The sequence below is a fragment of the Penicillium argentinense genome, assembly GCF_028826775.1.
Source record: "Penicillium argentinense strain IBT 30761 chromosome Unknown utg000010l_segment0_segment0, whole genome shotgun sequence".
Lineage (NCBI taxonomy): Eukaryota > Fungi > Ascomycota > Eurotiomycetes > Eurotiales > Aspergillaceae > Penicillium > Penicillium argentinense.
In genome coordinates, this window is record NW_026622669.1 from 2,060,244 (window position 1) to 2,077,251 (window position 17,008).

General features: G+C 51.2%; 6 protein-coding genes across 6 annotated transcripts; 3 read left to right on the forward strand and 3 right to left on the reverse strand.

Moving 5' to 3' along the window:
- Positions 1-250: 250 nt before the first annotated feature.
- N7532_010461 (RNA 3'-terminal phosphate cyclase-like protein) lies at positions 251-1,504 on the reverse strand (the record flags this gene model as incomplete). Its single annotated transcript, XM_056622952.1, has 1 exon — positions 251-1,504. The coding sequence occupies one exon, from the start codon at positions 1,502-1,504 to the stop codon at positions 251-253; it is 1,254 nt and encodes a 417-aa protein (XP_056470368.1).
- A 242-nt stretch (positions 1,505-1,746) lies between these two features.
- N7532_010462 (3-hydroxyanthranilate 3,4-dioxygenase) lies at positions 1,747-2,635 on the forward strand (the record flags this gene model as incomplete). The annotated part of the gene is made up of 3 exons (XM_056622953.1): positions 1,747-1,778; positions 1,929-2,398; positions 2,463-2,635. 3 exons carry the CDS (start codon positions 1,747-1,749, stop codon positions 2,633-2,635), a joined length of 675 nt encoding a protein of 224 aa, XP_056470369.1.
- Positions 2,636-3,263: 628 nt separating this feature from the next.
- Positions 3,264-5,279, reverse strand: N7532_010463 (CAP-Gly domain containing linker protein BIK1; the record flags this gene model as incomplete). The annotated part of the gene is made up of 1 exon (XM_056622954.1): positions 3,264-5,279. One exon carries the CDS (start codon positions 5,277-5,279, stop codon positions 3,264-3,266), a length of 2,016 nt encoding a protein of 671 aa, XP_056470370.1.
- A 479-nt stretch (positions 5,280-5,758) lies between these two features.
- Positions 5,759-7,205, forward strand: N7532_010464 (putative serine/threonine protein kinase ENV7; the record flags this gene model as incomplete). The annotated part of the gene is made up of 3 exons (XM_056622955.1): positions 5,759-5,878; positions 5,974-6,589; positions 6,652-7,205. The coding sequence occupies 3 exons, from the start codon at positions 5,759-5,761 to the stop codon at positions 7,203-7,205; spliced, it is 1,290 nt and encodes a 429-aa protein (XP_056470371.1).
- A 2,752-nt stretch (positions 7,206-9,957) lies between these two features.
- On the forward strand, positions 9,958-12,002 carry N7532_010465 (putative MFS transporter; the record flags this gene model as incomplete). Its single annotated transcript, XM_056622956.1, has 10 exons — positions 9,958-10,160; positions 10,233-10,299; positions 10,365-10,424; positions 10,472-10,488; positions 10,541-10,643; positions 10,696-11,147; positions 11,202-11,288; positions 11,339-11,392; positions 11,440-11,769; positions 11,819-12,002. The coding sequence occupies 10 exons, from the start codon at positions 9,958-9,960 to the stop codon at positions 12,000-12,002; spliced, it is 1,557 nt and encodes a 518-aa protein (XP_056470372.1).
- Positions 12,003-12,124: 122 nt separating this feature from the next.
- On the reverse strand, positions 12,125-13,054 carry N7532_010466 (Xylosidase/arabinosidase; the record flags this gene model as incomplete). The annotated part of the gene is made up of 1 exon (XM_056622957.1): positions 12,125-13,054. The coding sequence occupies one exon, from the start codon at positions 13,052-13,054 to the stop codon at positions 12,125-12,127; it is 930 nt and encodes a 309-aa protein (XP_056470373.1).
- Between the last annotated feature and the right edge of the window lie 3,954 nt (positions 13,055-17,008).

The window sequence follows — 17,008 nt, forward strand, 5'->3', positions numbered from 1 at the left end:
CAGCGATGCATTTGACAATAAACGAGATCAGAAGACCACTTCAGAATCCGTATCAACATTTTCTTTCCTAATATTTCACAAAAACGCCCCGATTCAACCAGCCAGGAAAGTGAACAAAGTGCGATGGAATACATCAAATGCGAGATTGGGATCCCACAGACGGGACCACGAGCAACATCGGGTATCATGATATGTGAGTTCAAAAACAGGAACTTTTGTAGGTCGGCAGGCGAAACTTGAAGAAAGCAAATTAAGCGGCGCCACCCTTTTTCTTTTTGTGGATGTTTTCAATCCCAGAACCGACCACAGTGACAATAACGTCGCCGTCCTCGTTCTCAGCATCCCGAATGCCCCAACCCGGAGCACCGAATGTGGTCACATCACGACCAAGCTGGATCAAGTTGGGATCAGCAATCACATCGCGACCAAATTGCAATCGCCCGACGTCTGGGGGGCCCATAGTCATAGGGATAAGAAAGGTGGTCGCGGCAGCTGGAGGAATACAACCTCCCTTGGAAATAGTCTCCAAGAGCTGGAAAGCACATTGTTTCCCGATATCTTCGGGTGGTACGCCACCGGCTGGAGGGGAGGCAACATCAGCAGAGTAAAGACAACCCGTCGAGGACTCTGCGACTAATGATAAGCCGAACCCCAGTCCGACCTTCTTCTGCGCTTTGGGATTGTTCTTGGTCGGGGCCGGTATCAGAGGTGCAGAGGAAACGTCGGAGAAGATATAGGTGTCCGGGCTCAGGGGATTGAGGATACCACGAGCAGTCTCGATCATGCGAGCATTGTTGGATCCAGAGACACCGACCGAGTACGCGACACCGCGAATACTTTTGATGCGGCCAGGGTTCATCAAGTGCAGACGTTTCTGGGGGTGCGTCTGATTTTTAAAGGAAAGAAGCACTTCTCCGCCACCCCCTTTGCCATTGGGACCGGGATTTGATCTCTTCAAGATGCGAAGCTCGACACCTTTGGCGGCATTGCCGAAGCCGAGTTTCTCATAAAGTGGAAGGATAGCGGTTCGGACGCTGTCAACGGACATATCGCCTGTCGGAGTGGAGGAAGTAATGACACCGGGACCGCTGAACAGAATATCGAGCTCTGTTTTGGCGAATGGAGCGAGCATACAAAGGGGAATCAGAAAGTAGCTCAGGCCGCGGTCGTATTCATTGTTCATAAAAGATTCTGGTTTGACAAGTTTCGTAGAGGCAGAGCTATCAGTCCCTTGGGCGCCAGCCTTGGTTGCGCTACCAACAATCATGCCAGGTTTGTAGTACAGCTCCGTACCCGTTTCATTAAGAATGATTTTCTCGGCATTGGTAATATTGCTGAGGAGACGGATGAACGCAACCTCATGCGGTTTCACACCAGGGTTCGTCGGCGAGGATGTGCGAATTTCTTTGATTCTTATGGGGCGGCCGATGATTGTCGCAAGAACCAAGCGCTCGACCAGGTTATGATGCGACGTGAACTTCAGCGGGGGGATTATCGGTTCCATTTTGGAAGAATTGGACTCTGCTAAACTTCGCGCAGGGCGGAGCTTTTCCAGATCGAAAAAGAAAAATCGCGGATGCATGTTGATCCGCTCCGGCGCATCGGCTTAAGTCCGATGGGTATCTCCGCCCGCATCAGATAATTGCTGGACCCTTTCGAGCAACGTTCCACACGCGACACTTTCTACCAGGACCTTGTCGATCGAGGGGACTAGAGCCGGTTAATTCGGATTACACAGCTTGTGCAATGTTGCCTCCCGCCCTCAATATACCTAAATGGTACCGTCTTTGCCTGCCCCATGCCCATACATTCCGTGCTCCGAATACCCCTCCACCGGTGAATCATCGTGGGGGCCCAACGATATGAAGCTCCGACTTCAACGAAAAATGGCGACACACTTACTGACTTTACTTCGATAATTGATCTAGGCTAGAAGCCAATTCCCACCTTCTCCAGCCACCAGTAAACAACTACTGTGTCTACCACCCCTCATCACCGGCAACAACCGGGTACACTGTGATGATCGTCGGCGGACCAAACGCAAGAACAGACTATCACATCAACACAACCCCCGAATTTTTCTACCAGTACAAAGGATCGATGCTGCTTAAGACAGTCGACACCTCGACGACGCCACCGACATTCCAGGATATCCCGATCCACGAGGGCTCGATCTTTCTCTTGCCGGCGAACACTCCGCACTGCCCGGTGCGCTTCGAGAATACAGTGGGAGTGGTTATGGAGCAGCCGCGGGCGAAAGGAACTGTCGACAAGATGCGATGGTATTGTCGGAAGTGCAACGAAATTGTATGGGAGAAACAATTTGTTTGTACGGACCTCGGAACTCAGGTCAAGGCAGTCGTCGAGGAGTTCGCCGGCGATGAGGAGAAGAGGACGTGTAAGGGTTGTGGAGAGGTGGCTGCTACAAAGTATGGGGAGGGGGAGCTTGTACAGCCACCCAGTCACCCAGAAAATTGAAGAAGGGCACGACCTTAGCCGTGAAATGCCTGTCGGAGTTGGGCTTGATACCCGCTGCTTCCTGGCCGAGCTGGAAGATATCGGCACCGTTCGGGATCGTATCGTGTATTTTCTTGAAGATAACTGTATGACAAGCGACGAGTTGTATGATGAGTGACGAATTCAACATTCTTTGGGATGTTTCGGACAGTGCATTGTATTGCTTGGTGGCTCCATGCAAGTTGCACCCTTGTTGATGGTAGAAGTACGGATGAGATTCCAAGCAACCAATATTCTCAACCGTTTCGATACGTGAGGGTATGATCAATTAGATTTTATATTACCAATTCTCTAGCTTGGATAGAGAGGCGAGTATGGGATGGTCCTTAGACCCGAAGCCCTGTCCACGTAGAGCAGAGACATATGTGGACAGCTATGGACACCAGTACAAGGGGAGGGCGAATGGATTCAAGAAAAGGAGAAAGGAAAATGCGCAAAGGCCCGGTTCAGCAAAGCACCAACGAAAGGAAGGATGAAGGATGTATAAAAAGAATGGTTGAGAAAGCCGAAATGATCAAGGGAATAATACACAGGGTGGAAGGGGAACAAAAAGGAAAGAAGGCACAGACAGCATGATCATCAAACGACTGGAATCAGATTGGACCTCTTGCGGTAGTGCCGGATGGGGGAGGGGGAATAAGAGCGACAAGAAAATAGAGGGAAATAAGCATGTACTAGAAAGGAGCCAAAGTGCAATCGTATTCATCTCCATCATGATTGCCATCTCGTATATTCGCCATGGAACATTATTCATCAAAAGGGCAATCAATGCTCTCATGACCATCTCGCTCACACAGAGCACACCACTTGGACTCATCAATCACTCCCGATGACTTACCAGCAGCAGGGGTCATGGAAGATCCCAGACCACCAATGCCCTTGAGACCCTCGAGGACAACATCACGACCCGTCTTCTGGGTAGAGGTGCTGTCCGTGTGGCTATCTGCACCATGGTTCGAGTTCGAGTGATCATCGGCAGGCTTCTCTGCTGGGGGTTTTTCAGCAGGCCGTTCGGCAGGCTTTGCTTGTTTGGCATTTTGCTTAGAGCCGAACATGCTCGTGCAATTCAAGATATCATGTCCGCCAGTTTCGCAGATCTCACACCATTGAGAGTCGTCGTCAGAAGAACGCTCTGATTCAGGCATAGGCTCGAGGCGTGATTGGGAGGAGTTGGAGGCGCCACGGTGGTGCTGGCGAGCCTCACTAGGGTTGGCTGGGGCATCATGCCAGTCATTCGGAACGACAGTGCGGTCCGACAAACGGTGAGTGAGGTTGGCATTGTTCGCTGGAATGCTGCCAGAGGAACTTGTCGGCTTGTGCTGCTTGGGAGACAGCGTGACGGTGGAACTGCGGTTGCGACCTCCATTGCTCGAGTTGATCCGAAATTCCCGTAGCTCGCGCTCCAACTCTTCAATGCGAGTGTTCTTTCCTTGGGCAGTTTCCTCAATCTCTTGCAATCGCTTCTCCAACTCAGACAAGTGCTCGGATTGGTCGTTGTTTCGGTTGACATGGCCACTTTCGTCCAAATCTGCGGCATTGGGGTTACCCCGACTCAGCGAATGGATGATAGCCTTGAGACCTCGAATCTCATCATCCTTTTGGTCCAGCTCATGTGAAATGTGATGGCCCTCAGCGGAGCCATGCGCCTCCTTCAGTGCCGCAGCCGAGCAGTCGCGCTCTTTCTTGAGTTCCAACTTGGTGCGTTCCACCTCTCCTCGGAGGAACTCGACCTCAGCCCTTGCTTCGGCCTCCCCCCGCCTTGCATCTTCCAGACCCTCTTCGAGCTCGGAAACGAGTTCCTCGAGTTGTTTCAGCTGCTGTGCAACAATCTCAACATCCTCGCCGCGATCCTGCAGCTCCTTGTTCTGCTGCATGAGCTCGTCAAGTCGCTGTTCGTAAACACGCTCAGTCTCAGAGGCAGCAATCTCCAGCGTGTCGAGTGTGCTTCGAAAGTCAGCTCGGTGGCCGTCGAATTCAGCGGTCAATTGACTGATTCGCTCGTTTCTTTCACGAAGCTGAGCCCGCACGCTCATATTATCCGAGCCCTCCATTTCTTCCAACATCTTCTGGAAATCACCCAGGGTCTTGGACTGTTCCTCGAGCTGCTTATCTCGCTCCAGTAGTTGCTTCTCCAGTTTCTGAACTTGATCTTTCAACTCTTGGGCCTCGGATGAGGATGGTCGCTGAAAATCTGACGGTCTCCCACCGTAGGACGAGGCATCGTCATCTATACTGAGCCGGGATGGCGGGCGATCGGAAAGACGAGACGGCGGTTTGATAGGGCTGCGTTGGTATCCATTGGAGGCCTTGGAGGACGCGGACGGAGTCCGCAAACCGCTTAGGCTCAGCTTGGGAGGAGGGACGCGAGGAGATTCTGGACGAGGGAGAGAGGGTCTTCGCATGCGCGGACGCGGTGTCGAGAGACTGGGGCCAACTGATTTGCTGAAATTGACGGGGGCAGCGCGTGAAGGTGTTGTCGGAGCAGCGAAGGTACTGGCGGACGCGGACGTAGATCGGCGAGTAACATATTTGCTGTTGTTCATGGGCACGAAGATACCGGAGCCCGGAACGTTGGTCACGAAGTATTTTCGTCCGTCCACATCACCACTGTTCTTTCCTCGCGCGGCATGTTCGCTGCCCAGCTCGATTCCTGCAAATCGGCCTGGCTTGCCTGCAACTGCTCCTAAGTATTTAACAGTTCCGTACATGCCACCGGGTACATTGACCAGGTCGCCGACCTTGACGTCGTCGCTAGGCGCCATGATCGACAGCGTCCCAGGTATGTTCGCGAGTAAAAAAGAGGTGAGGTGGGGGGTGGAGTGGTGGACGAGGCGAAGGACTGTTGCTAGGCCGAAAGCACGGTGCCGAGTAGTCCGTAGCGGTAAATGGCTTAACTGCGGTCAAAGGGAAATTCAAGAGACGGGTCCAGTCTCGATCATGGTCATCAGGCAGAATCGGAGAGGCCTAACGAGTGCAGCGGAGACAGCAGAAGAACTGGCGGAGGTATATCCAAGGAAAGGGGGAGGGACAACAAATAACCCCGTCTGCCGCTCCACTCCGCGTAATCCATCTGTTCCGCTCAACACCAACTGCCCGATCACCTTTGCATATCCCCTGCCTCTGCCTATCCCAGCTTCATTTCCGATCGCGCATCTGCCCGTCGCCCGTACATACCCGTCCGACCTTCCGACCTGTCTAAACCCTTTTGCCACTCACCACCGGCGCTGCTGTGATCGTCGCCATGGCGCAGTACTTCTTCGATCTGCTCTACAACTTCACAGATTGCATGTGTTGTTTCCCCAGCTCACCACAGCTGAAGATCAACAATCGCAGCTTCAAGCTCCTGCGACTGCTGGGTGAGGTATGTGAGCCCGCGTTGAACGCTCTCGTTTCGCTGCCTCCAATTGGGGGCGATGATCGTGAAACCGTGGCCTAACTCCAGCGCAATTCATTTAGGGCGGTTTCTCCTACGTTTACCTGGTCCAAGATAAAAACACCTCCGAACTGTTCGCACTCAAGAAGATCCGGTGTCCCTTTGGCCAAGAATCTGTCTCGCAAGCTCTAAAGGAGGTCGAGGCTTACAACCTGTTCACCGGACAAGACAACATCATCCACTCGATCGACCACTGCGTTTCAACAGAATCAGGCTCGAAATTCCGGTCTGATGGTGGAGATGCGGGATCAAAGACCGTTTATATTCTACTGCCGTACTACCAACGGGGTAATCTGCAAGATGCGATTAACGCGAATCTGGTCAACCACACCAGATTCCCGGAGAAGCGGTTGATGATGCTGATGCTTGGCGTTGCCAATGCGCTGCAATCCATGCACCAGTATCGCGTGAAGAGCAATGCACCATCTACCCGTAAGGCAAAGGGGGCCCGAAGGGAAGGCGAGGAGGCGGATGCCGAGCGATCCATGCAGATGAAGCCGAAGCGCAGAGCGAGCCAGATGCGCGGAGACGACGACGATGAGGAGAATGAACCGCTGATGGAGGATGAGGTGACACGTAGTCAGGAGGGTGTTCAGGATGGTGGGTTGCGTCCTTATGCACATCGCGACATTAAGCCTGGTAGGTTTTCGTCTGTCACCCTCATTGCCGACTTCCCCGCGGCACTAACAATGCGATCGCAGGCAACATTATGATCGATGACGATGGCCAGTCACCCATTCTGATGGACCTCGGCTCCCTCTCCCCGAGCCCGATCGCGATTACCTCCCGTTCCCTCGCGCTGGCGGTCCAAGACACTGCTGCCGAGCACAGCACAATGCCATACCGAGCCCCGGAGCTCTTCGACGTGAAGACGGGATCGATCATCGACACCAAGGTGGACATCTGGTCATTGGGATGCACCCTGTACGCCTGCCTGGTCGGAAAGAGCCCATTCGAAGCGCGCAGTGAAGAGACCGGTGGTAGCCTGAGCATGTGTGTTCTCGGCGGAGACTGGCGATTCCCGGATGAGAAGTCCACGGCCACAAAGGGCAAGGGCAAGGTCAGCGCTGCTGAGAATGATGCCGCATCATCCAGCAATGGCCCTGCGATCAGTGCTCCGGTCAAAGAGCTTGTCCGCAAGTGTCTCCAGGTCGAGGCTTCAGAGCGCCCAGACATTGAGGAATTGATCCAACTCATCAAGGACGTTATTAGCGAGTTGCCGAATGACGACGACATCGCGGGTTCATCACACTGAGCTTGAGTTCGATTTACCTTCTCCATCTGTCTCCATCTGTCTCTTTTATCATCTTTCTTTTTCCCTTGTTCGAGTACCCGGCAGGTTCCGCTGGACTGTCTCGCGCGCGATCTGTGATTTGGCGATCTGTACAGTATAGTCTGAACATTGGTTTTACACATTTGGCACTAGGACCTTGGGATTTTGGATCGGTTTGCATCTCATGCAATTGGTTCCTGCACATTTCATTTATACTTATCCAATGCCGAAAACACCGTCTTTTTTGGTCATACTAATTTGTGGTTAATGGTCACTGGAGAATTGAGCCCGGAATATAAACCCACTCCTGTCATGATGACGAAGCACAAATAGAAGAATCGTAGAAGTGAAGCAAGATACAACACAATATTCGTGTTTTCTCAAATCACAGAGCACCATGACCCTCGACTTCAGCTGCGACACTGGGGAGCGACGTAACCGCAGCATTCGCAGAAAGAGTAAAAGGAAAAACATGTACGATGAATAAGCTCAACGCAGACCATCAACTGACTATCACATCCAGTCATCCTCCGCGGCCTCACACACGGCGACATCGCCGCAACAGCTGCCGACGCCCTCGCCCACAGCGGCGCAGGCAACATATTCTTCACCGGACGCTCGTAGCCAGAACTCCAATCGATCCTGGACCACATCCGACGCAAACACCAGCAAACGAAAATAATATGCGTGACAGCCGAGACAGGCAGCTTATCCTCCATGCGAGAAGCTGCGCAGTCCATCACGAATTTGAAGGTTCCCATTGACGGGATCATCTGTTTCCCGACGCCTCTGGCGACTCCTTGGGAACTCACGGATGGCGGTGTTGAGTCGCAGTTTCAGAAAATTATCTGAGTTATTTTGTGCTGGTGACTGAGTTGCTGGAGATCTTGGCTGTTGGGGCGAGGGCTTGACGACTACTATTAGGAAGGAAGCGCCTGCGCCGAGGTGAGAGGATATCAATTTCTCGGTTCTTTTGGATGTTCAGGGCTACAGAGCAGGTGGTTGATTACTTGAGGCAGCGGTATTGATGATGATGCATGTCTAGAATGGCTCGACGTATCACGCGCTCGACGCGTATGCGCAATCGATGTTTGCGAATATCATGTTCACGAAGTCGCTTGCTGGTCGGAGCAAATCAATAGCTGCATTTTCAGTGTGTCCCCGAAGTAAGTGGCCGTTTTCTTTCTCTGAAAAATGTTTTTGGGTCATCTGACAATAACATGCAGATACAAAGTCCAATATCAAAGCATATATCTCGACCGAAAAGGTCGCTTCTTGGATGCAAAGCAAGAAAGAAGGCAAGTTGAATCACTAGGATTGATCAGGAAGAACTGTCTTCTTGGGAATGCTCCATAGTGACTTATTCCAGCCGGGGAGGACCTCCCCCAATCCTTCTCCAACAAGAACCTAGATCATTAGCCGAGGCTAGTTCAACTGTCTGTCGGGCTCTTCTCGACCCAAATCTGACAGGTGAGGCACCAATCATTTCCCTGCGCATTATCTTATGGTGTTGCTCGACTAAGCACAGAATAAGTCGAAATCAATAGACTCAACAGGTGCGTTCCTGGACAACCACGAAATCGCCCGCATTGCCTCATCTGGATTTCCCCGCCGGCGAAGAAAACGCATTGAAACTGTGGGCTGTCAGCGAGCAGTTAGTTAGGAAAGTGGGCCGTGAATCATGAGGAACACAGCCAACCCGCTTTATCCCAAGGTATTGCACAAAGAGGAATAAGCGGGTGGCGACGCCGAGATAAGCTTGTCAGGCTTTCCTGGGGTAAAATGAGTATCCATGCTGCACAGTTACGGGCTCCCCAGGGAAATCTGCTCCGAATGGGGGACGATAAGAGTTGGGGTAGCGGATTCGAGTCCGCCGCCCTCTGCAAGTGTGGCGCTTGGGCCTGCCGAACGACCCTGAGTCGCGGCTTCAGAAGACGCGATTGGTGAGTTTAGGTGTTCGGTTGCAATCCCGGGCATCGATAAGCATTGTGGAGGGCTTGTTTTGGCCGGTGGCTGGTCGCGCCCGACTACTACTACGAATAGTAGGTTTCTTCCTTGTTGGGGCAGGATATCTACTCCGACAATCCGAAGGTATTGCTTGTCCTCTTGAACCGAATAGGTGGCGAGTCTGGCCTGACATTCAGTAAATAAGTTCTCTTATCTGGGGTTCTATCTTGCGCATGCAGCTATCTATAGCAATCATCGTCAGCAACTCGAGCAGAGTGGTTGAAATTCCGATGTATCCTACTCCATACCATGTGACATACTGCACAATTCCAAAACCCTAGGACTGAAACCACTTCCACTAGACGTACTAACTAGTAGCTCATGGTTACTATGAGTAACAACACTACTCTAGCCGGTAACACGAGGTACCCTCGGCAAGGATCAGCATTGCGCGGGGAAAGGGGCAGCTCCACCGCGATGCCATCAATGACTCCACCCAAATACCGCTCTATCGCAGGTCTGCATTCAACGCCGCACCCCCAAAGACTGGAATTCTTCCGTTTTTCTCTTCGGTCTCTGCATTGGCAGAATAAATCTCCTCGTTCCCATCTGCCGATCCTTCGGCAAAGAACGGTGAAAAGGGGAAAGCGTTATCATGCGACGTGGATGCTTATTCCTAAGGTGGACAATAACTTTACTTCTTTGAAACGACGTCTCCCCCTTCGCACCTCCACCCCTCGAATTGTCAACTCAGAAATCGGATCTGGGTCGCAAAAGAGGCTCCCCGATGTGCAATATGGCGCTGACAATAGACAAGTCTGCTATTCCGGGGACGGTGACTCTTGTTGATGTGCAGCATGTTTTAAATACGCGCCATTTGGTACAGGGGGACTCGGACATTGTGCTGATTCCGACACCCTCGAATGACCCCGATGACCCGTTGAATTGGAGTCCCAGGAGGAAGTTGCTTTCTACCATCTGTGTTAGCACGTGAGTGTACAGAATCCATTCTCGGAAATATCGGCTAACGAAGTGTTTGTTCTAGGTATACATTGTTTGCAGGTATCGCCTGTTCCGTCGTCTACTCGGTGCTTACCCCCCCTCTCCAAAGCGACGGGGCTACCTGTCAGTACACTCAATGAAGGAACGGGGTATCTCTTTTTATTGGCCGGATGGGGCTTGCTGTTCTGGCAGCCATTTGCGATGCAGTTTGGGAAGCGATTGACGTATTTGCTGTCACTGGCGGGAATTCTTGTGAGCGGCTCGAATTATCTAGGAGGGATCAGGGCTAACATTAATAGGCAATGACGATGTGGGGGTAAGGATAATACTCAACTGGGCAATGAGCATGTACTAACTCTTGGATCTAGACCATATGCCAAAACCAACGGCCAATGGATCGCCCGAAACGTCCTATCGGGATTCTTCACAGCGCCCATCGAAGCCCTCCCCGAAATCAGCGTCACGGATGTGGTGAGTGTTCTTTCTCAAAGGATTTGCCCAATTCATTTGCTGACGGCGGTAGTACTTCACCCACGAACGAGGCACATACATGGGTCTGTACGCATTCTTCCTAGCTGGCAGTAACTACTTCGCCCCGGTCATTTGCGGATTCATAGCCGAATACCAAGGCTGGCGCTGGGTCTTCTATTGGCCTAGCATATTCATCGCGTTCGCCATGGTCTTCCTATTTTTCTTTATGGAAGAGACAAACTACGCTCGCGAGCAGGTTGAAGACCCAAACGTCGCCAATGTGAGGGTTGGCACTCCTCATGGCTCAGTCAGTGAAGACCCTGAGATGACTGTCCCAGTTTCCAAGGAGCCGTCTTCACAGCCGGAAGCTGGTGTGGTCTATACCAAGAAGTCGTATGTCAAGAAATTGTCCCTGTTGGGCCCGAAGCAACCGCGGAATACGATGCTTCGACGACTTTGGCAAAGTTTGTATTATCTTTCGTGGCCTGTGATCTTCTATGCGGGGTATGTTTGACAATGTTTCATGAATGCTATCAGAAATCGCTAATGTCGTGCTAGATTTTCTTACGGGTCGTATCTTGTCCTGTTCAATATTCTGAACGGAACCGCTTCCATTATCCTGGGTGGACCGCCATACAACTTTGGGTATATAAATCTCCCGGCCGGCATATCGGTTTCAAGCTAACTAGTCACAGATCCTCCATGGTCGGCTTGAGCTACCTCGCATGCTGCGTAGGCGTCATCCTGGGGTAAGTCGGCACCAGAATCAGCATCGTTCCTAAACTAACTACATCAGCTCCCTATTCACCGGCCGCCTAAGCGACTGGCTGACAGTCAAGCTAGCCCGTCGCAATAATGGTGTCATGGAAGCAGAGCACAGACTCTGGCCATTCGCAGCTAACCTCCTTCTCGTTCCAGGGTCGTTGCTACTCTGGGGTGTCGGCGCGGCGCATGATGTGCATTGGTTCGGACTGATCGTTGCCATGTGCATGCTGGCCTTTACCAATACGAGTGGCATCACCCTGAGTGTCAATTATATGGTTGACAGCTATCGGGAACTTAGCGGGGTGGCAATGGTGTCTATTATCCTGGTGCGGAATACCATGTCCTTTGCTATCGGCTACGGGTGAGTTTTATTTCTTCGTCCGATGTGGCGATGTACTAAACCGATATAGAATTACCCCATGGATCGACAATCTGGGCTACCAGAACTGTTTCATTTCAGCCGCCTTTGTCGGCTTGGCATGTGCGTCCATGTTTCTGGTGATGATCAAGTACGGCAAATCATGCCGTGTTCGGAGCCGAGAGAAGTACTGGAATATCGTTGAAGAGAACTGGGAGAAAGGGATGGGACACTAGACATGCGATAGAAACAAACAAACACCATATATACAGCGAATGCACTTTGGAACCCGAATCCAACAGATCACATCAAGCCAGGCTTATCATTCCCTCCTCATCATAAACAATCTCGCGGACCTTTACAGATCTAAGATGATCGACACCTTTCGACAATTCACAATCATGATAGAACAGATACCACTTCCCTGCGAATTCAACAATCGAATGATGCGTCGTCCAGCCCAACACAGGCTCCAAAATCCGACCCTGATACGTAAACGGACCGAACGGCGAATCCCCAGTCGCATAGACAAGAAAATGCGAGTCACCAGTCGAGTAAGAGAAATAGTACTTCCCGCGGTACCGATGCATCCACGCCGCCTCAAAAACCTCCTCTCATGATCATCCGCAAGCAGCGGCTCCCCCGTCTCAGGCGCCAGGATCTGCAAATCACGAGGAGGTTCAACGAAGCTGAGCATATCCTCACTTAACTGCGCAACACGAGGACACAATGCCAAAACACCTTCACCAGAAGGTTCCTGCGGTCCAGTCTTTGACGCATCAAAAACGAGGCCCTTCCCATCCTTCTTCCAACATTGTAACTGCCCACCCCAAATCCCCCCAAAATAAAGATAACCTTCCCCATCCTCATCAACAAACGAAGCTGGATCGATACTGTAGCTGCCAGCAATGAACTCCTTTTCCGGAAGAAAAGGACCTTCCGGCGAATTGGCAACCGCAACGCCAATCCGAAAAATACCCTCTTGATCCCGCGCCGGGAAGTACAAATAGTACTTCCCGTTCTTGGTCGCTGCATCAGGCGCCCACATCTGCTTCGAGACCCAGGGAACATCTTTGGCAGCGAGGACGACACCGTGGTCGGTGACGGGGCCGTCGATGGTCTCCATCGAGAAGACGTGGTAGTCTGTCATATCGTATTGGTCGCCATTGTCGTTGAAAGCGATGTCTGTCTCGCGATCGTGTGAGGGGTAGATGTAGAGCTTGTTGTTGAAGACGTGGGCTGAGGGGTCTGCAGTATATAGGTGCGTTATGAGGGGTTGGGGGGTCATTATGGTGGATTGGGGATTTCGTCGTGACCCCTAGTTGGTAGGCCGTTTAAGGAATATCGCGGTTGACTTTCAGGCTCGAGACTGGTATTTATCATTAGCCTAACGGTTGTCTGTCGTGTTGCTTTTATCCGTGTCGGCTAAAGCGTCCTTCACGGCGCTATCTCCGTGTGGCTTCTGGTAACCCCACACCCGGATTCTTGGGTTTGGACCGAGGCGAGGCATTCAGTATTCTTTGCTAGGCAACATAAGTATCGTCTTCGCATGGTCGATGAGGTTGAATCGAATCCAAACGGCGTTAGGGTGGACGATCTGTGGAGAAAGTGGATTCGGAGTGCGCGTGTCGATCGAGACGTCAAATGGCTGCGTCGTGCAAAGGTCGAGCAATCTCGCAATGAATTTCGGGGCATTTCATCGGCTCGACAGTTGCGAAATCGGTTGCTGGAAGAGTGCCGCGTGGTGGAAGCCGCTTTGGGCCATTAAGCGTGGCCAATCGATTGCCTGCCGAAGTATACAAGTGGAGCTGACTGCTACTCGGAATGTAATGCTCAGCGCAATGGAAACTGGGTCGGTATTAAATAACATTGACAGCGTTGTTAGATTCGTATACAGATACGAAGCAGGCGCAAGAGAAGGAGATACATGGAAATTCCACGACGCGTCTGACCGCTAGTAGTACATTATCAAGAAAGGAAAACACCCCCATGTCCTCTGGGATTACGCCAAGCTCAGACAGTTTGGTACAGTGTACTGGCCAGTCTCATGAGAGACAGAGATTTTGATGATTGACGGAGAGTGCTTCTTCTAGCATACTCGCACGGAAAAGTCGAGCAGCCTCTCACCACAATTTCCTTGTCCAATGTAGAGAAGGGACGCCCTCGGAAAGCCCACAGCTGCTTGAACGCGGCAGAGGAGATCGGGGGGAGGTGGATGGGCGTGGGCAGGTTATTTGGAGGACGCAAAGAGAGATTGAGGAAGGAAAAATAGAAAAGGAGAAAGACAAAGAGGGAGGGGGATTTTGTTCGGCCTTAAGTGTTGTGCGTAGATTCGAGAGTGGGCGACGTCGCCGCACCTTCCCCAACATCCGAGTCCACTGCGGTGCCTGGGCACGTGTCCAGCTGGCTTCTCACTAGGAAGGCGCAGGCACGACGGTGGGCAGGCAAACACAAATCCCCCCTCCCTCCTCGATTTGTTTTTCTCTTCTTCAACTCCCCTCTTCTTCATCTACCGAAGGGCCTCTTCATCACCTCATTTCGTGCATCGCTTGACTTTATCATCCATTAAGCATGTCTTCAACCTCCATCATGTCCTCTCCATCCTGGACATGCTTTCACATCTTGAGCACGTCTTCGCTCCTTCGCAAACCTCTCCATCGAGCGTCCTTCCATCGAACATGCCTTCATCCATCAAGCATTTCTTCGCCTCTTGACATGTCTTCACCTCCGGCATATATCCATTACATTCCTACATTCATCAAGCATGTCCTCATTCGTCGAGCATGTCTTCTCATCTTGACATGCCTTCACTTGAGCATGTCTTCGCCTCTCGAATATGTGTCCATCACATGATCACCTTCACCGAGCCTTCATCCATCGAGCATGTCTTCACCTCTTGGGTATGTCACATACATACCTTCATCCATCAAGCATGCCTTCATTTATCAGATATATCTTCATCCATCAAGCGCCCTCATCCATCGAGCGCCTTTTTCATCAAGCATATCGTTTTTCAACGAACTTCTTCACTTACAGAGCATATCTCCATCACATGCCATGACTTCGCTCGCCGAACATACCTGCATTCATCATCAACCAATCGTCTTCGACATTTTCAATCCACATCAACCTCCGTCACTTGCCTTCCTGATTAGGTGATTTTTTGTCAGCTGCGCGACGCATATTCCAACTTTCCTCCCGCTCAATCACTACTGGGAATTTCTCAGGCATTCATTACAACTCGCACGCCGCACTTCATCGCCAATCCGAGATTGCTTTCGCACCTGTTACCTCCACATCGCACCATTTGTCACTACGCTGTGACATCTCGCCGTTGGATTTGAGGCATTTATCGCTTCTCTTCTACTGCCATCTCGCAAATACGAAAACAAAACAGAAAGGAAGGAGAAAAAGGAAACGAACGAAAGGAAGGAAAGAAACAAAAACGAAACTCCGAAAAGCAAGAATATTCTGCCGTGAACGGCGCACAATTGAAAGGTATTATCTTTTCGATTCCTGCGATCGAGTTTGCTAACATCTACTTGAGTCTACTTCAAAATTCGAGATTCGATCTTCTCTACGCACGCCTGCAACTTTGTATCGACCTCTACTTCAACACGAGATCTTCCAGCGCGGCTTCCACATACTCCCGTCCACGTCTATTACTGTTGCATATACTACTCTTCCGACTGTACATTCTTACACCCTCTATCTTGCATCACTCACCCGCACAGACAGTTGGATGGTTTACCCTTGGATTACTGGAGATGTAAAGAATCGAACCCTTCGGTTACTGGGTGATGTCGGTAGGAGCTCGGCAGAACGGTACCTCTCGAGAGATATTCCTGTACAGTATTTACTGTTGGGCAGAAGAAATCCTCCAGGGCGTGATTGACTCGCTCCCGTACCTGCCGAGAGCTGATGGCCACCCTAGAGATCAGGGGATTCTTTTGATGACTCCTACATGATCCACGTCTAGACTTTTTGGACTGGCTGATGGTTCAGAGAGCTGAGACCAGGGGATGTCTCTGAACTTGCTTGAGTGTGTAAGTTAGATAGGTGCGTCCGGTCACGTTCTCAACCGTCCATCCACTTATCACGCCATCTGTCCACGCCTTCTGCTGTCCTCGAAAATTATCATCGTCCACATTCCGCGCCGTCTGTCCACATGTTACATCGTCGTCCACGTCATTTATCATATTCCACGTTTCCCGCTATACGCCCTATATCTTGCATCGCTTGCCTACACAGACAGGTGAACAGCTAAGTTTACTCTTAGATCACTCGGTATTCGAAGAATCGAGCCCTTCGGTTACTGGATGATGTCGGTAGGGCCTTATTACACGGTACTTCTCGGGAGACAATTCCTGTACAGACTCAGCTGTTGGGCGGATGACATAATTCCTGCACAGTTGTACTGTTGGGCAGACGACACCCTCCCGGGACAGAGCCTGCTAAGGTCTGATGGCCACCCTAGAGACCAGGGGATTCTTCGATGAGTGAAGTCAAGGAATCAAACCCTTCGGTTACTGAGTGATGTCGGTAGGAGCTCGGCAGAACGGTACCTCTCGAGAGATATTCCTGTACAGTATTTACTGTTGGGCAGAAGAAATCCTCCAGGGCGTGATTGACTCGCTCCCGTACCTGCCGAGAGCTGATGGCCACTCTAGAGATCAGGGATTCCTTAATGACTGCAAAATAATCTGAGAGAGACTTCGTTGACTGTCTAGTGTTCAGGTGTGCAAGCAAATCGGCATGGTCATTTTAGAGGGCTTCCACAATTAGACATCTGCTTGGCTTCGTCGCACACATTCAAGGAAAAAGAAAAGAAAAGAAAAACGAGAAAAAAAAGGAAAAAAAAAGGGTCTGCAGCTCACTGCAGTCCAGTCTCCCTCCGCGACGGCCAGTCTCAATTTCCCCGCTGATGGCTTTGCTTATTTCATAACCGAGCCCGCCAATTTCCTCCGTCCAAACAGAAGATCCGATTTCATTCAAGTTTTGATGGATTTGAGGTTTCAATAACATTGACGGCCCGGTCAACCTGCGCACCCAGCTTTACATGACCGCAGCCTTCTTCTGTTGAAATACGACATTCACGTTGCCCAAATCATGAACCATGGACAATTACCATCTTACGTCCGTCAAGCCTTCCAGGGGAATTGACTCAATCGGTTCCCCTGCGCGGGTGCAACTTCTACGGACTGGGCTATACGTCCTCCTTTCAACATCAATCATGCCCTGC